Source organism: Varroa jacobsoni, unplaced genomic scaffold (assembly GCF_002532875.2).
Source record: "Varroa jacobsoni isolate VJ856 unplaced genomic scaffold, vjacob_1.0 contig00238, whole genome shotgun sequence".
In the NCBI taxonomy this organism is placed as follows: Eukaryota; Metazoa; Arthropoda; class Arachnida; order Mesostigmata; family Varroidae; genus Varroa; species Varroa jacobsoni.
Window position 1 is genome coordinate 79647 of NW_019214435.1, and position 27568 is coordinate 107214.

A 27568-nucleotide genomic window follows, 5' to 3' on the forward strand; every position below is an offset into this window, starting at 1 on the left:
CGCGCGACGTAAACGCGACATTCTTAGCCGTGTTTGCCAATGTGAACGTGTGTTTGAGTCGACCTTCACGGAAAAACAACAAGACTGGACTGTGGGGGCAGCAAAGGGTAACGCGAATGTGCGTGCCGTTTGGTACTCCAAGAACAAGAATCAAAGGAGAAATCGCCTGACAAGCGGCCTTCCGGCCTGAACCGGTTTGAACCTAGAGGCAAATGAAAGGAAGAGGTATGGAAGACGTGTAAAGGAAGGAATACTTTTTAGCTTGTTTATTCAACACTAAAAGACTTACCGTGTGATAAATTTTTAACGAGCAACCACCGAGCTCCGCAAACCGCTTCAATTTGATACTAATTTATTTACAGTAGCTAAGTGCACCCGAATCATATTGATCATCTTTGCCAACAAGTTACGATGCTAGTAATTGAATTGACAGAATGGGCACTGAATTTTTGTACCTCTCTACTTATGCTGGAGCCTGGCAATGGCTTCAACAGCATCATGCTTTGAGCTTAGCGTTACTGCACAGTTTGGATAGAACATGAACAAGCCGATATATTCTCTCTAGCATTATTGCACTTATCGTTGTCGCCGTGTGGTCCCGAACAAAAATGGCGAGAGAAACACGAACCATAACACCGCTTAATCGGCTGTTTGCATACGTATTTTTATATTCGTAAAACACACTTTACAGCCACTATGTACGGGCAGATAATGTAAGCGCACAGCAGGCCGTGATTCCTTGTCTTACCGTCACGTGTCTCACTTGCCGGCTCGAAAATTCTTTAGCAGCGCACGATTTTAAGGTTATGGCCATGAAGTACGAATCAGGAAAACCAACCAAATCTATGGCAAATGAATCTAATAATAACGTTTACTGTAGCCTACGGAAATCGAGAGGCTAATCTCTAATACGGAATGTTATTATCTTCAAAGATGTTTTTCTCCCTTGGGAAAAATTTCTGCTACGGATAAAATCGTACTTACTTCTCCCTGGCTTGGGCGTCCGAAGGGACTGTTGATGTTTTGTTTTTTGCGTACATCACTGCGGTACCTGCTCCTGGGGGGACATCCAATTCGGCAATGATTAAGCCGGCGAAAGTCGCCGGCAACCAGCACTAACACACGGTCACGTTAGATGTACGCCTCCGCCGTAGTATCCCAGATGCGTTGATGGAGAATCACAAGTGGCGAGATTATTTCATCTGATTCAATCGAATCCAGTGAGTAGAGAATTCGCACAAACTCCACACGTCAATTTCAATATACACCGAAGACACGAAGTAAAAATTTCAACACCATCACACACCCCCTATCACTAACTAACTAACTAACTAACTAACTAGTAATCTTTTTTTATGTTTTCACAAGCGATTATTTGCTTTCACTATTCTTAAGCGTAGCATCGGGACCCACTTTAGCTGAAAACGATTATTCCCTATTTTTGTTGAAAGAATGAGCACTGCTATAACATGAGCAGGTCTGCAGTCAACCACTAGATGGACTGAAGTTCCTCGTAATCTTTGCTGTACGATACGCGGTGGAAGAAAATTGCCGGCCCGATTTCGGTGCGACACTTTTTCGACTATTTTTTTTTTATTTTTTGATGTAGAACAGTTATGGCCGATGCTGCTGTTCTCGTTTGCATGTATAAAAGCTGATTTTCGCTTGCTTCCTTCGTTCCTTTTTTTGTGCCTTTTTTGCCCTAGCTGCTGACGTTGTGTAGCTGTATCCGATCTAACAAAGAAGTCGGTTTATTTAGCCGGCGAAGATGAGACATCGGGGAGGAGGTGTATACGCTAATAAGATATCCTTGATGAGGGGTTTCGCCGGTAGGGGGAACCGAACAAATTGTTGTTTCTGCTGCTGCTGCTATTTTTTTCCAGCTTCATCTATTTACCTCATCGTTGGTCAATCGATTTCCTCCATTTTGCTCGACGGAGCAGATTTCTTGTCGATCCACCAGAGTGCCAACAAATGTCTAAACGCTAGTTAGTGCAAGTGATATTGTCCCGCTACAGCGACGAAACTCTCCCTGCAAGCGAACAGCGAGATATGCCGGTTGCTTGCCTGGTTCCTTGATGGTTTTTGTTGGTGGTGGATATTTCGAAAGAAGCGGGCTGCAGCCTGCTTGCCTGTCGGTTGACTGGCCGGTGCTCGCCTGGCTGGCTGTCTGCCCCGATCGGCGTCCCCCGCTAACAGCCTTCAGAACCCCGGGTTTGTCTGTCTCACTAGTTCAGCGCGTTGTAGAGGCAGATATCGAAGCAATAGCAAATAGACCGCCGTGTGAATGTCTTCTTCTTCCCAACGTTATTACTACTAGTTCGTCTTCGTTCCTCTCGTCGACGGGTCTCGACTTCACCGTCACAGACTGCACTGGCTAAGACAACAGGCAAACGATGCCGTATATAAATATACTTGCTATATAGAATTTAGTCGAATATCGAGGTGTAACTAGAATATCGTCGTTCTCGCTGTTGTCACTGCTGGTAATAGTGTAAAATCCATTGGTGTTATAGCCCGTCCACTGTAAAGCGTCATGTCTTTATTTGCTCCTATTCGCCTCTAATGGTGACGATGGCAATGATTATGATGACGACGACCACGACGGTGATGATGATGACGATGCTGATTATGGTGACGATGATAATTGTTTTGCTCGCTAAGCGGTCCCCGAATAACCAGCACAGCACGATAATCTATATCATCACATAAATAAGGTGTTCGATTAATAACAAATGTGTGTTGCTCCACCAGGTGGTGATCTTCTAACTCCCGTTATTGTCGTCGTACTATTGGTAACAATACAACGTCGGGCTGGTTCTCCTATACTGCTTTATCTCGGCAGCATCGTCCTGTTGTGATAAAGCCGCTGTTGTCGTACTGCTTCAGCTCCGCCGCACCGTGGAACAACCCCGGATAGTACTTGATCGTCGTCGTTACTGTTGCTTGCTGCGGTAGTCGCCTAGCTAGTTGTATCTGTTCGACTACCTGGACAGATTTCTGTAGAGCCAGGTCTTAACGCTGCACTGTCTGCGGGTTGGACACGTTCGGCATGTATTCTTCGACTGGCCAATCGTGTTAATTTGATCAAAGCTGCTGAGATCAACTTGAGTGATGTTCATTGGCTTGTTGAGCGTTTTTTGAGACGATCCCAGTTCCGTTTCCTTATCCGTTCTCTGTTTTGTTGCTTTTTTCCCTCGTTTTTATTACACGCACAAAATAGAACGACTTATAGACGACGAATTCGTTTCATTTCACACGGCGCCGGTCACTACCTCGATTTGAAAACCTCGAAATGCTATGACAATGCGTTAACATCACACTAATCATTATCTTTCCTTCTTCTGCGATTATGATTTGTAACTCTCATACGGACGACCGCTGCTGTTCGTGCTGCTGCTGCTGCTGCTGCTGCTACCGCTCGTCATGACACGATTATTTCCATTAACATCAACACCGAGTGCAGTGAAGGAGACACGCAAGCAGAGATCAGAGACGTGTCGGTCCGGGATTTACAGGCGGCAATCAACACTACGGTTCAACAAAGTAGTGGTCGCACGAACGGGTTTTGTCAATTTATTCAGCTGTGGTTACTGTCATCGTTGTTGCTGTTAGGTTCACAGCTGCTGCCGATGCCGCCGAAAACTCCTAAATCGAATGTAAACTCCCAACTCACCGCAGCCAATTTCGTCACTCCTGTCGTGGCACCCAACCCCGACTCGCGAATTAGACGGCCTATTTCGCCTTCACGGTGGGTCTGTGCGGTCCGCTGTCCGGTAGCCTTTTGCGATCGCCCTTTTCTGAGCTGTTGCGATTCGCGATATCGTTGTCTGTTGTTCCCGTGTGTTGCTGTCTGCCTGTGTCGAACCGCAGCAGCAGCTCCGCCAGCTCCAGCACTCACAGCAGCACAACTGCCGCTGTAACCGATCAGCAGCAGCACAACAACTGGAGTCGTCGTTTGTGTTGTTCTCGTCGGCTGCTGCTGCTGGCCGTCGACTCCTCGACCCGTCTCGTAGTAGTACTAGTAGTTGTAGTTGTAGTAGTAGTGGTCATAGTAACTCGGCTCACCACCCTCTCTGCTGCTGCTGCTGCTGTTGTTGCTGTGGCGCCAGCGAATGTTTGCTGTCCCGGCAGGCAGCCTTCTTTCTCTCTACGACGACAGCGGCAGCGGCGGCGGCCACGGCGGCGGCGGCGGCGGCGGCGGCGGTGGTGGTGGCGGCGGCGGCGGCGGCGACGACGACGACGACGACGACGACGATGACGATAATGTCGAGCTCGCCCGCTTGCTTGCTTGCTTAGTTATCCGCTACTCGTTCGTTTGCTGGCCGGCCAAGCACCCGGCAAACGCTGCTACTGCACTAACTCAAGCTCTCCCAGAAATACACTCACACGCAGACGGACACTCTCTGGCTACCTTCAGATTTCTTACCGTGGTGTGTCTATCTGTTGCTTGCGCTTTGCTGCTGCTGCTCCTATTTCGCTTGTGGCCGTCGAAGCCGTCGCGTCTGACGGTCGTCGACAGCCCGTTCCTGTGCTGTCGTCCCACAGGCAGACAGCCAGACAGACAAACAAACAGATCGACAGACACTATAACAACACTCTCGGCGCTGCTGTTGTTGTTATGGCTACAATTGCTGTTGTTGCTGCTGCTGTTGTTGTTGTTGGCTGTTGTATGCTCGATGTGACGATAACAAACGCCGCACGTCGTACCGTTGTATCTGTATCCAATACCAGATTCACTCGGCGTGCGCTCGCACAGTTTTACCACCGCTGTTACTGTTGTGTGTTGCTCTGCGTGTAGTGCGGCTGGCGTCTTCTGCTACAGCCTGTTACTCTCCCTTTTTTCATGTATGTTGTCACGCTGCTGTCACGACTACTGCAATGAGCAAAAGCACAGCGTCGCTGCTGTGTGCTGTTACTGCAACGGAACGTCGATCCGCGTCATTGTCAAACAGCTTTTATTGCTAGTTGCTGTTGGTAAAGCTTCGGCTGGTTCCGCTGCCGGCACCGTGTCGTTAGTAAGTATAATATAGAATTTGTTATTGTCTATATTCTTTTGTCTGCCTATTTCTCTCTCTCTTTTTTCTCCCTAAGTTTCTTTGTTCTTTTTTCTTCCTCGAATTGCTGTGCGCCTGCTGCCCGCCTGGCTGCCTGCGCCAGACTGCTGGCTATCGTCGCTCGCTACACGATTGGCTCCGCCACGACCCGCTGCTCCCACTCGCAACGAACATTCGCCGCCGCCGCTGCTGATGGCGGCGCTGGTGGCGTCAGTGGTGCCGGCGATAGTTGTTTGCTGGCCACCCGTTCACTCGCCTGCTGTGACTGTTTGGCCACAGTTGTACGGTAGCGACTGGCGGCCAGGGCCAGTTGGGAGCTGAGACAAGTCTCGTTCACCACCGACAGCAGCAGGACTACTACCACCCTGGGCTGCTGCTGCTGCCACCGCCGCCACTGGTCCTCACCCACAACTACCAGCAGGATAGCCCGGTCTGCTCGCTGCCGCCCGCTGCCCTGCGGCTGCTGTCAGCAGGAACTTCAAGCCACACTACCACCATCACCCATGCCAATGCTGGCGCTCGTTCCTAGCGGAGCACAGCGGCAGCTCACGGTTTATGGGGGGTTGTCACTTGTTCGGCACACGACGTTGGTGGCGCTGCTTCTGCCAGAATCAACCCCAACATTTGCGTGGCAGTAGTGCCGCTATAGCGGGCTGGCTGGCTTGCTTGCTCGCTTGCGTTGCCTTAACGTCGCCGTTCCGTAGCGCGACCGTCAGCTTCATTTGCCCTCACAAAGGGCCAGGGTGAGCCAAGAGCTCCGCGGCCGCTCATCGTGCTAAATCAATAATAACTAACGGAGCTGCCAGTCTATGCACAGAGCGCTGTTTATGCTGTTGGTGTTAAGCGAACTGCAGACAAACGCAGACCCAGCTCTCGGTGAAAGACGGCCACGGGCGGCGCTCCGATGCCGCCGTTGCGATTACTGCTGCGGCTACCGCTACAACCACCACTAGCAGAACCGCTGCTATCGCGGCTGCTGCTGCTCGTAACACATACTACAACGAGCGACGCTAGGGCGCCAGCACAATCATAGAGCAGTTAGCCGGCACAAAAGCAACGCGAAGTAGCATACACGAAAAAGGATAGTACAAGAAAAAGAGAGAGAGAGAGAGAAATACACACACATACACATGCAGCTAGATTCACTCACTTGGGGGACTCACGGAGCCGCTCAGCCGGTCGGCTAGTCGCACACAGATACACAGGCACGCGTTCATACGACTACAGCCTTGCATCCACAGCGCTATTGCCGTCAGCCGCCGCTGTTGCTGCTACTACCACCGCTAGCGAGGAGGTCGTAGACATGGACACCCGGACAGACAGAGTCACACACGCACACTTCACTGCGTTTACAGCCACAGCGCCGCTGATCAGTGCCACCGCGCCAACAAGGCGGTCGAATTTAGATACGCACACAGGCAGACATCTGCGCACGGTCAACGCATTTCCCTATACAGAAACACAGTGAGCGATGGATACACCGCGGTTAAACATACACATGCACAGACATAGCAACAACAACAACAACACACGGCGAAGGCCTCGGTCACCTCCTCTCCCAGACGCTTTTTCCCGCCCGCCGCTCAGCAGTATAAACGAGGCAAGCACGTTGCTATGGTAACCTGAAGAAGAATTAATCTTCGGTGCGCGCTCTCTCTCTCTCTCTCTATATATATCTCTCTCTCATCTACTCGCAGTTTCTCATTCTTCTCTTTTAAAGCAACGCAGCGCGCCTAGACAACCCTAAAAACGAGACACGCAGCGCCCTCTATACATCAACGTGGTGACGTCACAAATAACAGCGACGTTTCCATTGGCTGCATAGGGTTCTAGCTTTATTTACATATAGAATACGGGAACAGCTGTACAAACAGATGTGAATGAATGTCGTCCTTTTCTTAGCGAAATCGACTTTCAATAATACGGTACTCCAACGATACCGCTGTCGGTTAATCTGCATTTGTCATCTATGGGCGACAATGCCCTGTGCGTCGTCTGCTAGTTGATGAGACGGAAACTTCGGGTAGGCCTTCAGGACCTATTCATACTATCTTCTACGTCTAATCGTTGAAGATGATAAAATTCATTTCAGATCGTTTGCATTGGCATGTAGTCGATTCAGGTCGAGTAAACGCGGTGATCTTGAAATAAGACCGCTCGACCCGTCCGCTCCACGCGGAACCCTCCCCTTTTCCGGCCTCTGTCGCTGCCGGCGTCGTTGTCGATGTCGGACTGTTGTTTTCAGACCCAGTGGCGGCGCCGTGCGTGCGGGATCTCTTGCGCGAATCTTAGGAATTGATCGCCTGCGGCTACCCCACGTGACCGGTTCGTGCTTGCTTATGTTTATTCCACCTGTCATAACCAGCGGTGGCGCGTAACGCTATTTAGTTTCGAGATAGCCTGTTTAGATGTATACTTTGCTGACCTATGATGACACAATTCAGTAAAATGAATCACGCCAGTTTAGTCATTGAGATGAGACATAATAAGAGGTACATAGCAAAATTGATATTCGAGCAGGAGACGAAGTTTTATTAAGCACTTACAACAGAACAGAGCATAGTATGAGTGGGGCTGATCGTTGAACACTAAAAATGGCTGATCTTAGATATTACCGTAATTGTGTGACAAATCACATTAAAAAAATTCTTTCACGCTTCTTTTTCTCCTATTCATATTTAGAATATTCATATAAGACCTCGTTATTTAAAGCGTACAATTTTGATAAAATTTTTACATATAATCTACAAAATGTTTTTAGGAAACTGCTTGACTTTTAGATGAAAGATAAAGCAAGTCAGCCATTGTTTGTTTTTATGATATATAGTGTTTTGCAGTGGACAAAGACCAATAACTTTACTGTCTGAAGATCTCTTGAGGGAGTTCTCAACGAAATAAACACATATATTATTCGTTTGTTATTTTCATTAAAAAGTCAATTCTTTTTTTTTAAATATTATATACATTTCAGCTTCTAAATGCAATTAATTATTAGCAAAACCTGTCAGCCAGGTTTCAGAACTTCGGGCTAATGCTGCAACAAGTTATCTGATTATTATACTTATAACGCCCTCATGTTTTACAGTGTATAGATTCTTTCCAATGGCTTGGTAAGGTTAAAGTAGTTACGAGACGAGGCAACGGGAGGCATTTCAAACGTGCAAAAGTTTGTTGGAACTGTTATAGAGAAGCAACATATAAAAATGTTTTTTTTAAACTTAAATTCATTTTAACAAATCTATGTAAAAATAAAAGTGTATCTGCGAGCGACGTTCATCTATCGTAGACCAAAGGCATGCCGCTCTTCTTCTACACGAAGACTCTAGATACACGTTGCAAACATAAAAAAGCCACGAAAGGTTAGAAAAATTAGCTTAGAAATTTACAACAGTGCAATTTAAATAAGATTAATCTTTGATGAAGGCAAACATAAGTTGGCTATTCAGGTAATTTTTAACTGTGTATAGTTATGTTCAAATGCGACTAATATTTTTTAAAGATTCGAGGATATTTTTCTAAATGCCTTTTAGAATTTGTTAGAAATAACTGGAGCTGAGTTTGCGAAGGCAGACGGCAACTACTTGAAAAAAAAACGCCAAATAAAAAGTTATCAAGTTGTTGAATCTTCCCGAGGCCCAAAATGTAGTCGAAAAAGCCATGCAGAATGATACAATCCAAAATTTGGGTTTAAACATCTTAAACTGAAAAATTTCGTGTGACTATCATTACTATAGCTTGGAATATCATATGAATAGATAAAGACTGTTGGGGAGAGATATTTTTAACAAGAAACGTACGATTAGTTCGAGAGATAGCTAAGTAAACGAACAGGAGTCCAGATTTCTTAAGCAAACAATTCAGAATCCATTCTAACATACGCTTCGAGTACAGGAACTACGATGGGGAGATTTGGAGAACTTTGTCTAACAACACAGCTTGAGTAAATACGATAAAGCCAATGGCCATTTAGAAAAAACGATCGTATGCACCGGATTTATAGGAATCGGTATGCCGCAAAATAATCAGTAGAACAATAGCGATAGTAGTGAATTGTGTTCGACACATCGCAAATTTCAATGGTTACTTGACAAACTATCATCAGGTTAGCTTCGAATATTCATATAAGTTTAATAGAGGGGTAAAGAATTTAGCTATAACTGACTAAAAAATGGAAAGTAAAACGCGTATATAATTAGAAATATTTTTGTTCAATTCATCTAGCTTAAACCAAGTTAAGAGATTGATGCAATGACTTAGACCATGTCATTTAATATATCTTGGAATCTGTGTATGATGTTAAAACCAGTCAAGAAGCTTAAAACGTTGCCGCTAGACCGTTTGCTTTCTTTATTTAATGTTAAAAAAATGTGAACACTTAAAGGACCGAAAAATGCTGAACCCGGGAAACTTTCGTGATTGTGAATGACCTTTAGACCATTATCTTTCCCAACTGGGCTCAGACTCCAAACGTATTTTCAAATCCTTACCTAGGTGCTTTAAACATTTCGAACAGCGTTTCGTAGAAAATACTCAGTTATATTTCTATTACGACCTGCGTTTTGTTCATTTAATTACGTTAAATATTGACTACATGCCGCCGTGACGGTACAAAGCTAACATGTTGGCCTACCTAATCGAGCGATGCATGCGGTAGTCTTCACTCAAAATGAAGCGTTAACAGACACAGCTTGTTTTAAATCTGAAAAATCAGCCGTTTTAAAAATAATAGTTAATGGTAACATCGAACGGAAGACTTTAAGACACGGTTTCAAACTTGTTAAGAATTTCGGTCTCGATTACATCCGACCCGTTGCGCCAAACGTTCTTTGGCAAACCCTCATCACTTCCTTACGTGACGAATAGGACTTGCCCACAAGGTCGGCTCTTTCACCCTGCCAAGCTTTTGTACTTTATCTTAAGCAGCACCTGACGTTTCTGATCTGACAATCCCTTTCTGCTTTGCTTCGAATGGCGAATTCAACATTATCCCGGCACGTGACTCCCTCCCCCAGGATCCCCTTAACCACGCGGTGTTGTCAATGAATAGATCAAGATCAGGTTGCATAAACATGTTATTTGCCAATAATCCCGAAGAGTGTACGGCACGTCATCATAAGCTGTCGCCCAGGAAGCAGGTCATCAATTGCGTAACACCCTGCCGTTGATAATTGCTACAGTAATCTTAGCTGTCAGTGCGCGGTAGCCCCTATATTAGTCGAAAATTATAATAGGGAAGGTCCCCACCCAATGGACTCCGATGCCGTGCCTCCCGGTCGAGTCCCGTTGATGCGCTCCTGATGACCTGCGTTTCGTGGTGGCAGCCTTAATAGCACTGATGAGAGTCTGTGGCCCTCAACGGTTTCGTCTCGTAGCGAGCATGCCATGTGCAGGATGTGCTTGATAACACTTGGCCACAACAACCTGTTGATGTATGCACTATGTATTTCGAGTGGTCAACTAAGCTGCCACTTCCGTTGCTGGTACTAATAAACAATAGCCCGTGAAAAACAAATTACTTAATACCAGTCTTGTGCTTTTGGTGGAGTCCTCTACCGCTGCAACATTCATCTGAATCGCCTGGACAAACTCTTCGGACTTTGCTTATTGATTTTTTATTTGTATATTAACACGGAGCAACATTTTCATATTGGCGAAAACTAGTTAATTTACCAGCTGCGTGGGTCTGCTCATTCCTGTTCATTTATGTAAATGTGTCAATGAATGCGTCTTAACATAACTTGTATGGCACAGCTAACTTTGGATAAGGCATATGTAAAGTCTGGTTGCCTTCATTAAGTTTGTAGAACTTGAGTAAAATACACCTTTATAAGATCGTGATAAGAATAGACTGACAGTGATTGTAGAGGCGGGATATAGTATACGGCAAGATAACTCATTTCCAATATGTAAGCAATTATTTGGCCGTTATGGTTTGTCGTCGGAGGAAGCACAGTATCATCACCTTCGTAGTTATGCTTCAAAATTACCCTTCGTTTAAACTCCGCGCTCTTCTTTCAAAAGAAGCATCGTAGTTTCGAAGCACCGCTGGACGTCTCCGCCCGTAGCAACATCTATAGGAGTGACAAATCACAAATGAACAATAAGTTTTCAAAATGTTGTGATATATCTCTCTTTCGGGTTTATATCCTCGATTAGTTGTAGGTTTATGCCTAAAATAAGAGTAACATAAAGCAATAGAGAAACGCAGCTTCCTTGAGGAACGCCAAAGGTTGGTAGACAAGATTGGTTCAGGTCGTCGTTGACCTTCACTAGAGGAACAAGAATGATACCACTTTACCCTGGAGTCATGAATACCTAGATATAACAGACTATGACATACACTGCTGACAGCACTTTTCTGGCCAAAACATATAAAATCAAAAGCTGTGCCCGAATTTTATATTATGCTCGGTTTCAACTTATCCATAACAAGTGTATGAAGATAAAACGCTGTGCAACAAAACCTTGTTGGGCTGTGTTAGGTAGATCGTCCCTTTTAATGTTTGGTATAAAAGCTCACCGTTGGGAAGACCAAAATGCAAAATGCTTATTTATTTTTTAACGCGGACGCCACCGCGATTGCGAGACTATCACGGCTAGCTCTTTGGTTCACCGAACGTTGTAATTGCTAACCATATCCTAAGAGAAATCATGATAGGTGCGATGAACAAGCTTTGGTTGTTTAAAAATATTTACTCTTTCTATTCAATACATGGGCTGTTGGTCTTGTGAAAGAATTCGGAATACAGCCTCAACGGACAAGCTTCCCGAAAGATTAAGTGTCTCTGATATAGGCTAAGAAAACACCTGGGTTGTAGGGACATGTGCTTAACTGGAAGTATCTTGATCGGCGAAACCACGAAGACTCCAATAGGTTAACGCTTATGTGTAAAAAAATTGAACATATTATTGGATAAACTATCTAATTACAATAATCTGATTGTGCATTAATTCTTTTTCAACCACACAAGGTGTTCGTGGAAAACACATCAACAAATGGAGATTAATTTATTAAGTACCTATTTCTTTGACGTTTACAGTAAATATGCTTTTTGTATAGATAATAACGTGTAATTGAAAGAAGAAAGAAATTAAAAGGGAGATTCAAACTTCTCGTCTTTTCTATCGAATTAGCTTTATTGAATCAATTTTATAAAAATAAATAAACAAAATGCAAGCCGTTGCATATTGGAATCAAACAATGAGTCCTATATCACTGGGGCTCCGTTTTGAAGGACAGAGGGGCGAATTTAATTCGGGCTCGTATAACACGTTACCTCCGTGGTAAGGATTCGCGGGGGTTGCGAGCTGTGTAAAATGTCTGCTTGGTGTCGACGTAAATCTGTACGCATATAGTATAGAGGTGCTGATTCCATAGTTGGTGTCCATCAGGGAAGGGTCGGTATGAGGGTCAGTGTGTCTCTGTCGATATATTGTTATTTGGATTTATAACAGAAAGCAGACGGTTTAGGTCGAACAGAGGCAGCACCCTTTCAACACAAAACTCTGACTTTGAAATAGTGTAAACCGAATTAAGGAGCTAGCTAAAGCTAAAGAAATAAAACTGTATTGACAACGTTTGCCAGTTATAACACGATAAAAGTTCAATTTATTTAAAAAATGGTCAAGTCATTAATTCTATTACATTAGAAATAAAAACAAAAGGTTTTTATTATTTTCTTTCTTGTAAAGCGATTTCTGTTGTTTATAAATTTATGGGCGAAAAATTCAGACTATGATTCCAAGTACTGATTTTTTTTGTCCGATGGTCGACGTCAAATCTCTCACAATTGGTTCATAAAGGGGGCGCATTAAAAAAAATTCCGTGCAAAATCTTGATTGAATTACACCGCAACTAAAATCTAGGGGACTTGGAACGTCTTTTTTGCTGATGAGACTTCGCTGTTGTCAACCCTGCTAGCTTAGATTCAGCCGTATCATAGTACGTTGTTGCCTATTAGTTATGTTGTAAAAATACGGCTTCCAAAGGTCTCTAAGCTAAAACTGTTTGTCATGTACTATTATATTTAGTAGACATATATGATTTATCCTTGATTTTAGAATTTTTCTGAGGATACATCATAAGTGGTGCCATACTGCGCTATATATATTTTATATTGATAATTACATCCTTGTCGTTTACAGTAATAATTAACCATTCTGAAAACAGTTGGCCAATTTTATTTTTCAACCTCATTTTCAGATCTTTCATGTTTTATGAGGTCCTCAGCCATCACGAGCTTATAGCTTTCTTTCGGTATTGCATAGCATATAGTTTTGTAGAATGTGAAACACGTCCCTGTATACGTTATAAGCACCATAGAGAGGGGGTCTTTTGGACTGTGTGTACTGTAATGAGCTAGATACAGAGTAATCTTAAACTATTCCGAAGTACGGATTTTAAAATAATTTTCAATTAGTATCGCACATACGATAACATGTTCACATTTTCAATAAACTTCCTTTTAAAAGCATTTTTTTGACTTTAAAAGGAAGTTTATTTAATTGTGAGGAAGCATACCTAACACATATATGATGTCAACCTTAGTGGAACGTTTTGAAGACGCTAGCATTACAGGTTAATCACATTTGCATAACGTTTATCATGTTACGGCACTGAGGAAAGAATAAGATCTAGGAGGGAACTATGCACAAAATAGGAGTCTATGTTTTTCTGTTAGATACGAGAAAAGGCTACTTCTGTGGTCTGTTGGCAACCATTTGTGTTACGCATAGTTACACATATATCATTTGCTGACTGATTTTCTTCATTGAATAGCACAAAGATTAATTGATGCCAGTAAAAGAAAGAGCTAACAAAGATTGTGTGGAGCATACTTCTTATTTTGGGTGTTATGTGCCATGAAAATATTAAGTAGAGTGTAGGCCTATTATGCACATGTTCGACAGGCATACTTTCGCTCTGTATGGTTTTTTGCATGGTACAGCGCTACTAACCATACGACCCTGTAAGCAAGAAAAGTCAATTTTCAACTATATCAATTCATAATACATATATTTAGAGTCGTCTGGAATAAGCTCACATTTAACTTGTACAATTCAAATGTGGGATCCGTATGAGATGTAATGGTTATTCTGGTACACGATGCAGGCCCAATGGATCTAGGCAATTTCAGGCAATCAATGTCTCAATCTCAGAAAGTTGCCCCTCTTACACTCGGCATAGTTATATATATATATATATATATATATATATATATATATATATATATATATAAACTTTACCATTCTACATCCACCGGACCTTTTAGTAGACATACATTGTATAAAATTCGAATTATTCAGTAGTTCGCCGTCACTTCCAAATTTGGTTAGGGCGCATTTCATCATCGACTAGTTAAAGTCAAACGTGCAGATTTGCATTTACAAAATTTGCAACATTCAGAAACTGAGCATAACTACATCGGCATTTTGTTTTGCTTAAACGATATGCATAACGTGAGTTGTACTTGAGAACTTGAACGTGAGAAAGTTTCGAAGAACCAAAGAAATGAGCATTCTAAAATTGTGAGTTGACATAGAATATAGTATCTGTTATGCTTAAAAATGTATTCTACAAGAAACATTGACTTGTGTCGATCTGACAGAACGAGAAAACCTTAGGGCTGTATTAATTCAAAGGACATATCATCATCGGCGCTGAACTGTTGAAACTAGTACTTTTACAATTTATATTAGTTTGTTAAGCAATTTTGAATAGACCTTTTGTTGAAGTTTTTGAAAAATAACACAGAAGTAAATTTATTGGCAGTAGCTTATGGTAGTCCTGAAAAAAACGTATATAAGGTTCGAGCTAGTGACACATTATTTTAAGTCTTCGAAACTATTCTAACTTTATTTCGGTGATACACATGGTTAATTTCTGCACTCAGTACTGACCTAAAAGCTACCATATCATATTAAATGGATATTGATTTCTAACCTCACTAAACTTCACATGTAATTCCATATTGGCAAATCCTAGTAATAATAAATTGAGCATATCCTGTTGAGCTAACATGTCTGTAAAAAAGGACATTTCGACCTTAAGCTGCCTGAATTACTTACTTTACCTTCTGTATAAGTTCTGTATAGGTTTGTTGCTTTTTATATACTCACAATAACCGGTTATTGTACTCTAGTTTTAAGTAAAAATCTAATGTTGTGTTGTGTTGTCACTTTCAGATCTAATCATGAGCTTGACTCCGGATGAGTTTGCTGTAGCTGCCAGGGACTTTGCTTCTATATCCCATTCTCTTGATGATGGCTGGCAACTGTACGATGGCCATGAGGTTAGTGTGCGTTAGTTTTTCGATGCCACGAATCCTCCTGTTTTAGCTCTTGCTAGCTGTGTGATTTCAAATAGCGAAGGACTTTCACATGGCCGATGTGCAGGCCTACACACCGTTTATACATCTTGCTTCTATTTTTTTTTTTCGCTTTTTCATCGACGCAAACGTTCTCGCTCTGCTCGCCCTCTCTGTTTACTGGACTGGCTAGAGAGAGTCAGTGTACCATACAAGCTATGCAAACCGCGCATACGACAGTTTGCTTTTTATGAGGTTTTATATGTACGTGTGTGTAGATTCGTATAAAATCTAGAATGTAAAAAGATCGAGAGCAGTGGGGCTTACGGGGCCCTCTATACATGGCTGATGGTATGATTTAGCCAAGCCGGCGGACAGGCATTTTTGGCGGCTCGCAAAAGGTAAAACGTAATGAAGAAGAACTACATTTAATCATAACTTTTTATTGTAAGTAATAATAACCGATTATATTAGAGGTGGACTTGGGAAAACCGTGCCTGGGAAGAGAACCCTTTGTCCGACCATAATGCAGCGAAAGGAGTCATACTTGTATAATTTTTCTCCAACTTTAGTTAGTAGATTAGTTAAGTCGTTAAAGCGCTCTACATGTATTACTCTCTTGCTGGCTTATTATTGGTTGAAATGACGCAATTCACCAAAAACAATTCTATTTCCGCTAAAAGAACAATATTCAGTTATAATTTTATCTTCAAATAATTTAGTTGGGTTATTTTTCAACTTAGCGGCACACTAAAGAACACACATACTTCATACACGCGTACGGTGGCCGTTAGGCCCTCCCCGAGTTTTCCCACTCTCCACACATGCGCTGAAAGGGACACACGTGTTTTGATGAGTAGCGCGCCCAGCGGCTACTCGGTCGCCTGAGACTCCGCTGGACGAGCGGGGGCCGTCACCATCTCCGAAGCTGTTTCCCCTTTCGGTAGTCTCTCCCTTTAAGTGGGAGACTGACGGGCGAAAGGGGCTAAGCTGCAGGGAAACAATATGGAACCGGATGAAAGAAAAGCCCGATTGCCCCTGCCCTATAGCCGCCCTTAGTTATTCCCCCTTGCCTTCCCGATTGTTTGGGGCATCGTCATCCATTTCTCCCTCCATCACCCTTCGCCCAACTTCGCCTTATCCCTCACCTTCCCCTTCAACCGGCGCGTCCCAGAGCACGACCCCAGGGGCAGCTTTCCATACAGCCGACTTCTTCTCTACATTATCCACCGCCAATGGTCTCTCTCGGCTTTCCCCCCTTTCTCTGTCCCACTCTGTCCTTAGCCCATCTTATTTCTCTCCGGTCGCCTGTTCGCCCCTTTTCGGCTAGTGCACTGCGTCACAGTTCCCCCTGTGTGCCTCCTGTCTCCACTCTACCAGTAGCAGCTCCAACGACTTGCAGTGACGGAGACTTCGGCGCCATGAAGGGCAAATGGGGACTAGACAAGCAGGCGGTGAACAAGCAAACAGCGAACGACCAGGCAGCATGGAGCTCAGCCACCAACGGTAAACCCCGTGGCGGCCGGGGTTTCTAGGGTTGAGTCTCGTGTGGGGGGCTGCTGGTCGTGGAAGGCGGAGGAGAGACCGGTGGTGGTGGTGGCGCCAGTAGCGGTGGCAGAGTAGATGTCCCAGGGGGCGTCCGCGCCTTTCTTCCACTTCCCTTCATCCGCTGCTGCTGCTGCTGCTGCCCTCTCCCCATTGTTTGTTTCCCTTTCCATAGATTCGCCCACCGCCTCTTAGTCGTGTTCCATTTCCCTTTCCTTTGCTACTTCATCCTGCCACTGCTGTCTCTTGCCCCTGCCCCCAACCTCCGCCCCTCTTCCGGCGCCAATTCTCCTTGTTCATCTTTCTTTCCTCTATCGTTTCCTTGCTCATTTCCTCTCTCCACGCTGTCTTGCCCCTTTGCCTGGTCGCTTGCCTGCCTTCTTGCTTGGCCGATCGGTCCGCTGTTCGTTCGGTCGCTGGGGCGGTCGGTCGCCAGCCGCGTCAAGTAGCCTAAGCGGAGCGATGCGGAGGCCGAAGCGGTAGCAGGACGGCGGGGCAGCAGCGTGCCACCGGTCCACAGGCAGCAAGTCGGTGATGAAGAAAACACAGAAAAGGAGAGGAGAATGGCATGGGGCAAAATGGGATAGGGCAAATGTGGGCGAAATAGAAACAGGATGGCTGTGGGGTTCAAGGGGCGAAGAAAGACGGTAGATGCCAGGGGAGACGTTGGCGACGAGAAGTGAGGGAGGAAGAACGGAGGAGAGTGATCTAGGAAAAATATCAGTGAGAAGGAGGTGAAAGGGAACTCACTTGGTGAATGAGAGAGATCGACTAGAACAGGGAACGCATCGGAGGATGGACGGGGTTCAGGCAGGCAGGCAGACAGGGGGGCTGAGGAGTTTTAGGATGTGCCTCGGCTGGGTCTATGGTTGGGAAGCCTGAGGGGAACAACATGCCGCCTAACCAACCAAGGGGCAAACCCAGCGGTGGGTAGGGGGGAGGGGGTATTTCAACGATCGTTCAATCCCCTTTCCACCGAATCACTTATCTACCCCTCGCCTGGCGCTTGTATTTGCTGCCCTCTCTCTCATCGGCACTTCCGACATACGCCATTTGCGTTGCCAACCAATAGACTGATGGCAGATCGAGGGCGATTCCGGATCAGCAGCTCATGGGATGTCTGCTGTTCTTTGCTGGGTAGAAGAAGCTGTATCCAGCAGTAGTGTTACAGTAGACGGATTGGACTGAGGGCTGATGCCTGTTGCTGCGCGCTTCCATTTCTATGGGCATATAAAGTATAATAAGAACTACTAACACAGGTCTTCAAGAATGTTGCGTCTATGAACGCACTCGATGTCGACAAGTTGGGCGATTATCACTGTAAACCATTTATATATCACGCCGAAGTAATTGAATGTGCTTTTACTGATTAAAACAAAAAAAAAGAACTAGTTAATATTTCTGACATACTGTGTTAACTTATTGAAATGCAATTTCGTACAGCTTTATCCGACTTTGTATCAGTAGTGTAACTATAGTGATGAGTTTCTGTTCAATTAAACTTTATGTAGATGCAGTTTTGAGAGCTTACGTAAGATTATGTTTTTGTTGCGACATCCACGCCGACCGTGCTTGTTTGCCGAACTAAACAACGAAATGTGATAACCTGGCAAGCCATAGACTAGGCTCATTACAAAAACTTGTCGCCCGACATAGTTATTTTCCACATGATGGGCCGATTCACAAGATCCTTCCTCAACCTTATAATAACACAGTTAGCATACATAACTCTGCTGTATGGTCTTAACGAGAATCTGCTTCAAGGCTTCAACGGAACTATCTCTTTAGTTTGCTAAAGGACGGCGGAAGCCAGCCGCTCATGGTAAATATTGTAGAATAAATGGCCTTATGAAGCGCCCTCTAGCAGATCTTCCCCAGATAACTTTCAATGAGAGTGCGAAGTAAAGCTGGCCGGTGGGTCGGCAATGCAGCCAACACAACACTCCCGGAAGAACTTATTCTCTCTGCAAGTATTGTTCAAACCAAGTCTACCAAATTTCCCGAAACTTCACCCTAAAGGTGGGAGAAGTTGCTGTTTCGAAACCGACAAATTTGACGTTGCCCGAGGCTGCTTGTCGTTGGTGACGGACTGCCGCGTCTTGTGCGCGGCTGGTACATTCTGCTATAGATACAATGTAGTGAAGGAAAAGAGAAAAGTGAAGTCGGTTAGCTAGGCCAATCCCCAATTGGTGGATTGATAACTTGATTTAAGTATCCCGCGGGGAACTAGTAAAGATACAAAAGAAAACGCCCTTAGCTAACTATCGAGATGGAGGCAGCCCATCGGCCCACAGGGTTTGGCGTTTGATGCGGCAAGTGCGTGAACACAACAGCACTTCGCGCTCAACAGTCTATTACTGGTTTTATTTAAAACCTGTAACTTAAACCTGTAACAGTGCAGAGCATGGCACTGTCATCTATTGAGGTACAAACCGGTATTTTGTTTACTTTTCACCTTCTGATAATTTTTTAAACGCTTTGAATACTCTTGGCTGCTCTTGCTATGTAAATAAGTCTTCGGAATCGCTTCTCCTTTATAGCGTCGAAAACTTGCCCCCACTAAACTGCCTAGGTCGTGCTGGACCTATCAAAGGTTTTTCTAATAGATTTATGAAATGGCATGGTAATTATACGTTAATATTCAAATTTGTATCAGCGGTGGCTGCATATTTATGGTTGTTACGGCAATACACTCAAAGAGATGCGCGTTTGCCTTCAGACAACATCGCCGCCTGAACTATGGGTAACTCGTCAATACGCTTAATAAACTATAAGATTTCTAGAGTAAAGAAAAGACGTTAGATTATTATAGTAACAAATTCAGTTAGTGATTCAGTCACCAAATTAATAACACTTTAAATACATGACGCAACAAAAGCAAATTTATACAAATCCAAAACGCTCATAGCGCTCATTAGAGCATTTCTCGACTATGAAAACTTCACTGTATTATGCCTTTGAGCTATTTCAAGGCTCTTGACAGTTGCTCGAATCAACGAAGGCTTCTCCGTTATTTACGTTTTAACCATATTGACGGTACAGTAAAAGGTGACGTTAATACTGAAAAAAAGCGTAATGCGAAAAAAACTAAATAAGAAAGAAGCATGTTTTTGGGTCTTAAGTGTTCCTATATTGTGTATGCAGTGTCTGTTATTCTCTCTAACACCGATTGTAACGAAATAAAATCAATCATTGAAGATCGGTACTGGGAACCCCGCAAATGTTTACCTTGTTAAGAAGGTTATAAAGGAAAAAAGTACTTCGGTTCGTACTCGACATAGGGAAGCCGACGAAATCACCGATCCTCAAGAAGCACCGCTACAGGCCAATGGCGACCTCCTTTGCTGGGAATACAACGTCGCCTACAGCTTATCGTTCGAAGCGCCCGCCCTCTACTTTGATATTTGCTATTCAAGTAAGACCTACCTAAACGACATTAAACTAAACCTAAAGACAGCTCATTTTCTACCTTCTTATATTACGGTTAGTAGTTAGAATCGTATTAATGGAAGGCATGTTTATTCATGCTTATAAGGAATAATTAATATTAGGTCAGAAATCATCGGTGAGCATTACATCAGACACAGGTATTAATATATGTTACATTAGTGTGTTCGAAACAAAAAAAAAGTTGGAAGGTTCAAAGAAGTTGTCGCTTAATCTCACTCATTCTTTATCTCTGACTTTAGAATGCTCGCTCCGTCATTATTGATATGAGCGATAAAATTATTTTTTTATATATTTTTTTCATAAATAATGATTAAAGCTATGAACGAAGCTAAAGATATGAACGAAAAATCCGCCTTCGTGAACATACACTGCTTCTAAACGTTAACACCATCAGAGAGTAAAATCAGCCTGTAAACATTTGCGCATTCACTGCTTGCTTAATCTTTAAGCTCTTTCGGCATTATTTTTATAAAACATTTTCTCGATAAAAGTTCCTATTTGATTAAATAAAATATCATATTAATATATTCGGGATTCTGTTTGAAGCTGCGGCATATTAATCACATCGCTGACTATGATGCACTGCTGCCCGACGACAATTACAGACGGGGAAACTCTTTCGCTAGAGGACGTTTGGTCCGCGTGTTGCTCCGAGGGTAAGGTACTGGATCTAGAATTGAAGGATATGTGGGGCACCGTTACACGACAGGAACATCCGATAACTCGGCGACCGTACTTCGTGCTCCACCCATGTAACACTCACGAGATCATGGGACCCCTGCTTAAGGCCCAAGGCGAGCGAAGGTGCATTTGTACTTTCTTATTAATCACTTAGTTATGTTACGAGCTATCACTGTAGTCACATACATACAGACCTTCATAGAACTTTGGAAAATAAATATAATGGTATGTTTAGCATGTTCAGAATAATTTCAAATATATTTTTTGTCACTACCAGATACTCTTAGCACTAAGAGATAATCAGTTTCTTGTAGAATCAAATGACAAGCTCATCATGTTAGGGGCTGGAATTTTGTGTTTGGGATGGGACCAAAGATGAGCTATTGTCCGATGCCCCCCGCCGCCCCCCCAAAAAGATTTCATACGTCTCTTGTTGCCCAAAATCGTTGCGTAACGTTTTAAAACTTCGACGAAGATTTTCATGAGACTGAAAATTTACAAAAAAAGCCAAATTGAAAAATAAATAATTTATTAGAAATTGACAGAAGTCGATTCAAATAATCCCAGTATTTTAGTGCAGAAAGTAACAGTATCCAATAATAGCGAGTGAATATAGTACTTACCGATAACCAAATCATCCAGATAAGCATATATAGGTGCGCATAAGGAAAATTTCTTCCTAGTATGTGTTTTCGCGTAGATGTAGCAAGCAACATCAGTTCTATCTGGAGTTATCCCAAACGCCCTGTATATGTCGAGTATGAGTAACTCGTCAGCTGAGGGGATCCGGACAACGTAGATAAACTTCTAAAGCTAATGATCTTATTGGTTATGTAACTTGAGGTGAACAAGAAGTCAGCAAGACAACACCATTTGTTGTTAAATGGCTGCAGGCACACAAACGCTTATCGTATTTTGCATAAGATTTTTGGATATAAATAACAAACTGAGCATTACCTACTTTCCTGTTTAACCTTGTTTTGTCAATGCCAGCTACCTGTTTTTGCGCCTTAGAATTTGATAGCTCAATAAATAAATAACGGAGTTTGCATATCTTCTGGACTATGCCGTATTAATATATATTGTGAGGTTTAATTGTGTATGGAACAAATGTTTTCGATGACTAGACACATAGTACGTATCATTCTGTAAGATCGTTCAGTTTTGTGTCGGAAAGAAGTTGTTAAGCCTACCTTGCCACCGCGTTAACTAGTTGCTGCGTAAGCCGATTCCATGTTTATCTATGATTCTATATAAGCACGCGAAGTATTGCAGTTATTAATTGTATGGATGAATAACTTAGTCACATTAAAAAGGTAACAGTTAGTGTCGAATATCGAATATGTCGTTGTCGATAAAAAGTTTTCGTCGTTTTTAGTCATTTCAATTTATTGAAACTTTGAATAGGTGAATATATCTTAATCAAAATAGTGTCCTTTGCTTTCTACAACTGTCGCCCGTCTCTATGATATGAAGAGCTGGCGTAACCTGCGAAAGAAAAGGCTTCATCCTTGGAAGCAATCTATTTGTCGACCCGTTTGCCCACTTTCTTTCCTTTCTGATCTTTCCAAGTGCATTCAAACGATTGACAACGGTCTTCTCGCACACTCCTAGCTGTATAGAAAGCTCTCGGGTCGACTGCGCTTCATTTTGTTTAAGGAGTGCCCACAGTGCATCGTCGTTCGCTTCTTATGGTCGCCCAGAACGTGGTTTGTCGTTCAAGTTGAAATCTCCGCTTCTAAAGCGATTAATTAAACCAAAACTGACAAGTGGTAAAGGTTACTGCACGATCGCCTTCGACTGCGCAAACAATTATTTGTGTCTCGGCAACACTTTTCCAGCACGAAAATAGTGAAGAAGACAACGCCGAATATGCATCTCTTCGAGCTCCGTATCAAGTACCGAGTCACCACTTTTACCGACAACGACTGACTGAAAACAACAGAACACACACGTCTGATGGTTGAAACAAAAATCCTGGAAAATTTCAGCGAGGCACGAGCAGCCGATTTCATGCTAGCGCCGTCTGTTGGCTCCAACGGAAACTTTTCACACAGTCAGTTTAATAGCAGTCAAACGTACAACGTATACGTCGTTATGTACTTAGGCATTCAATCGTGTATGCTGAATTTGATGAAAATTCAGCATACACGATTGAAGCCAACCAGTCTACCTTTGGTGTTTAAAGCAATCAAAATCATTTACTATTATTCCCTGAAGTATTATTCTATACTATTTTGCGAAACTGATCATTGGCTGAACATATTCTATTGAAAAACAAAGCAATTGACTATTGCATAGCTGGCTTTAAGTTGTCGTTCTTCTGTAACAGGGTTCGGTGTCCACAGTGCTGATTCGAAAACTTATCAACACACCAACATTTTCGCTGCATAAGTTACAAAACATGTCTATACCCAAATCCAAAGCTAGACAATTTTGTATTTTCCAAACACTTTATCATTGCGCCAAATGGAAGACCATTTAGAACACTAGTGAAATTAAATTACTCGGAATCCTCTCTATTTGTTAATCTTCGACTCTTTTCTTATTTTCAGGATCAATTACCTGATTACGTGGCTTTCTTCGGTAGGCCCTGCCGTAGGACTACGCCTCTCTATTGGTTACAACAAGGGCACTAAAAAGTCCTCCACCACTGTGTCAAGCCTAAAACATTATAAATAATAATGTTTAGTTAGATTACATGTGATTTTGTTTATTTTTCAATAAGGTAACAAGCTAATAAATTATACTATGTTTTTCAAATCTATTATAACTTCTACTACTGCAGTTAAAATTTATGTTCATTTTACATATAAAAGAAAAACGCTTTAACTAGTCTAGCTCGATCTACATATCTCGCAAATATATAAGTAGTTGCGAAAGTAAGGTTATAAGCTGATTGTTTTCGTAACGGCAGTTCCTTTTACACGGGGGTTCCAGTAGTCTCATAAGTATTTTTTTCGCCTAACGAAAAGGCGGCCGAATATCTATATACGGTCTACGTAGGAAATAGCATTTTATGTACGTTACGTACACCGAGGCCTAACAGCGACCAACAACGCTACAAATTTATGTAAGGACATTATATAAATGTACAAATATATAGCGAGCGAATTTAATTTAGTTATTTAGTTTTGAATTCAACTAACGAAAATGTAGCCGAATAGTGAACGCCGCATTGCTTTTAAAGCCGCATTTTAAGTGTTTCTTAAAAGGGCAACGATAATATCAATCGCAGCCGGAGAGACACAGAAAGTTTGCATCTTAAGGTCAAACGCACGTGTCCGACAGCTTTTGTAATAAAGTTCAAAAAGTCTCAAGAGGTTGTGAGGCACCCCCAGACGAGCGTTAGTCTAGGAAAAACCTAAATGTTTCAGTCCTTGCGCCTGGTACTGTCCTTATGCATAGCTTTAGATAGAGAAACGTGTTCAAGCTGCCGTTTTTCATGTGTATATGAACTATAGAATAAAACAAGGATGAGCTCACAAGCTAACGAGAACCATGTCATAATAAGACGAAACCAAGGACTTGTCATAAAAAGGTTTTGCGTATAAATTTTAGTTTGTTTGAGCTTCTATTTTATTAATTTTTTTTTTAAAGCAAGCCATACATTTGGAGCAAGAACAGTTAGCAAAAACTGCAACAAGCATTATACGCATCATACCCATACACAGAAGTTGCTGCGCGTAAACACTGGAATGTACTTTTATTAAAGTTGTAAACTCATAAAAACAAGTACATACCACACATCTGCACCGCTTTTCATCTACATCTGCAATAGAAGAATCATATTTTGTCTTGTTCATCTTCATTTAGCAAAATTACAAACATTCAATAAGGTACATTGAAAGCATTTTATCTAGAATATTTTGCCTTTTTAACAGTTGATTTCAGCGTTTATTCACATCGATCTTCGATGCGGGCAATATTTATGGTTTTTTTAAAGAAGCCCATAATTTGATTACATAAAGGTTTCCTATTTTTTTTTAACAGTCACGTGCTCATACTACGACATAAAAGATCGCAAGTATTGTAATAGGTGTATACCCAAAAACTAGCCTATAGAGCCCGTTGTCACCAAGTCAATCAAATTAAACAGAAGCGCAATGATATCCAAAATTAATTTTACGTTTGCATTAAAACTAAAGTGTATAAAGAATCGAATAGACTATAAAAACGCTGCTGATTATTATTGGTTTAGGGCCATAGCTTCCATGCTGCAAGTGTTCCTTGTCAAAGCAGACTATTTGCTGTAAAAAAAACAGATAAATTACTCACATATTGTCTCATTATAGTTGTTCAACCGTCGGAGCGATGTAAATTTCTGATTGTCCGAAGAAACGACCCGCAGAAAGAGCGCAGGAGTTTCTGAACTACGTTGCCCTGTTTGATTTGAGAGGGTACGAGATACAGCGCTTACCAGAAGTGATTAACATGATGATTCACATATAAGCAGTTGAAGTCGTATACTTCTTTCAACAACCTAATCCCTACTTGAGGTTCCGCTATGCTTATTTGGTGTCCACTGTTACTGTTTCTTTTTTTTAAGATCACCATTCAGAGCGTTGTCTGGCCAGTCAGGGCTGAATGTGCAACCAGAATATGTAATGGCGGTATCAAATGCGCCTCAATCTTCATTCTCGTTCACGTCAGTAGCGTACAATTCCACGGCAGGATTCCTGAGAACTAGAACTTCGCAATGTTACAACATCCACCGCATAAATAGTATTCTCATAGTTATTTGTAAAAAAGAGTAATTGTTATATTCAATTCATTAGAAACCCTGCGTTAGAATGCGTTGCTAGGCTCCTAATGTTATCAATTCAACCTAACATCCATTGAGCTGAATGGAAGGTTTTATCGAATTTTTTAAAACGCGTCGCTCTTAACGAGTGACACGTAGCATTTAAAGATTTTTGACCTCCCCTACGAGCAGAATAAACGCTATTCAATTTTATATCATAGACATCTGCTTTATTTCCCCTTTTTGTGAGATCAAACATCGTTCGAAGCAGTTGGAAAGATCTGTGATGTATACAGGAAGCAGTTTATATCGGAAATGACAGCTGCAACGTCTCAAAGTGGTTCTTCAGACCTGGAAGGTGCACCCTGATGTAGATGATCCTCCGAGCTCGACTGAAACTTCTTGAGACCTTGTTGTGGGAAGGCAACCGCCAAGCAACTTGTGCATAGACAGAAAAGATGAACTTTTACAAGACGATGATCATGATTCACTTTCTTCAATTGAATATAGACAAAAATGAAAACATTAGTTACTTTACGCGGTGACCGAAGAATACAGGATGGAAACGGCTTACCGCTCTGTCGTAACATTTGGCCTAGCACCATGTACCACTCTATACACCTATTGCTTGAAATATGGGTGAAGGATCTAAATAATAATGATAAATATTTGCACAGCTACTTTGAAATTCAATAATTAATGAAACTCCACAAAAAATTAACGCCAACCATTGATCGAATTCAGCGACGAAATCGTGGTATTCTTTATTTTTTTCATCTAAACTAAAAATCTATATGCCTCCTACCTACCTATAAGTGGATTTATTGGCTTACCTTTAATTGGTATTTACTGGCCCAATTTACTTCTAGAGACGGCGCTGGAAATCTAGCTCGATGAAGAACAATTCGAACAGAACGATTCGGCCATGATCCAGTAGAGTTTAATAGATAGTCCGTTGATGCGATGAACAATTTCATAGAATTCCGTCTTTTGAGTTGATTGTCCGAATTCTGGCTTTCTGGTCGTAAGCCAGCTGAGCGAGCGGGGTCTAGCAACGACAACTGCACGCTAACTGAAGACAGCGAAGTCGGAGAACTGTTCGTCGAATGTTCTTGGTTGCGAGTGTCGATTAAACGTTTCTCGCACGAGACTGCTTTTGATGCACGTGAGTGATAAATAGGAGCTTCACTATCCAAAACTACAGATATTGTCGATAGAACCCCGACGACAAAACTATAACACTAGTAGACTGGTCACGTTGGCTAGACGTTTTTATGTTAATCGAAAAAATTGCGCAATCTAAACCCTGTCATTGAACTCGAAGTCGAGGTATGGACCTTGATGATTTCTTGGTCAGCTTTCCCGCCGTCCACGCAGATGAACATCGCCTTGATCTCGACGAAAATTGCGATGGCGAGTTGTCGGCGTTGTTTGAACTTTGCTCGTAGGCTCGAGTTGATTATGGATCGTAAATTTGTAAACGGCTAGTTAAGTTTGTTTTCCCTGAAGATGAAGACTGGCTATGCTGTCGGCTCAAAGCAGCCGACTTATTGCTTCGGTTGGATAAAGGAGCGGAAAATCTTGTTTCAAAAATGTCGATCGCTGAAGCTGAGTTTGTAGCTGCATCGTTCAGCAGCAATGTTAAGAAACTTGTACTCACTGAAGACACGATAAGGGTAGAGGCAGAGAAAACGGTTGAAAATTATGTTTTATCATTTTGTGTGAAAACTCTGATTGTCGCGTCTGGCAGCAGGGTAGGAGCTTGACCTGACTGTTCGTCTACT

The 27568-nt window shown here is 42.6% G+C and overlaps 2 protein-coding genes and 1 long non-coding RNA gene across 15 annotated transcripts in view; 1 reads left to right on the plus strand and 2 right to left on the minus strand.

Moving 5' to 3' along the window:
- LOC111270993 (single-stranded DNA-binding protein 2) overlaps positions 1 to 6890 on the minus strand; it is an 86256-nt gene extending 79366 nt beyond the window's left edge. For 7 of the 10 annotated variants that reach the window (XM_022851500.2, XM_022851499.2, XM_022851497.2 and 4 more), the window contains exon 1: positions 985 to 4123. In XM_022851500.2, coding sequence (XP_022707235.1) covers positions 985 to 1040 — 56 coding nt within the window. In that variant the 5' untranslated portion in view covers positions 1041 to 4123. Of the gene's footprint in view, positions 1 to 984; positions 4125 to 6207 lie in introns of those variants that run through there. The other 3 variants (XM_022851495.2, XM_022851491.2, XM_022851492.2) reach the window with 2 other exon arrangements.
- Atg10 (Autophagy-related 10) lies at positions 198 to 23807 on the plus strand. Of its 4 annotated transcripts, none has more exons than XM_086972732.1 (5): positions 198 to 225; positions 15243 to 15349; positions 20108 to 20324; positions 20965 to 21163; positions 23596 to 23807. In XM_086972732.1, the coding sequence occupies exons 1-5, from the start codon at positions 213 to 215 to the stop codon at positions 23720 to 23722; spliced, it is 663 nt and encodes a 220-aa protein (XP_086828858.1). In that variant the 5' UTR covers positions 198 to 212; the 3' UTR covers positions 23723 to 23807. The 4 variants fall into 4 exon arrangements, with proteins under 4 accessions (XP_086828858.1, XP_022707239.1, XP_022707238.1 ...); XM_022851504.2 differs by lacking the exon at positions 198 to 225 and adding an exon at positions 4502 to 5018; XM_022851503.2 differs by lacking the exon at positions 198 to 225 and adding an exon at positions 7249 to 7382.
- LOC147752052 (uncharacterized) lies at positions 23614 to 25712 on the minus strand. Its single transcript, XR_015315142.1, has 2 exons — positions 25319 to 25712; positions 23614 to 24812 (listed from the first exon to the last, which is right to left on the minus strand). It is a non-coding gene; the product is annotated as an uncharacterized LOC147752052 (long non-coding RNA).
- Positions 25713 to 27568: the final 1856 nt, after the last annotated feature.

Bases quoted from the DNA above. Each gene is read 5' to 3' on its own strand.
- Atg10 (XM_086972732.1), top strand. The intron at 20,325-20,964 runs GTAAGACCTACC...CGACAATTACAG, and splicing joins CTTTGATATTTGCTATTCAA to ACGGGGAAACTCTTTCGCTA. The intron at 21,164-23,595 runs GTGCATTTGTAC...TCTTATTTTCAG, and splicing joins AAGGCCCAAGGCGAGCGAAG to GATCAATTACCTGATTACGT.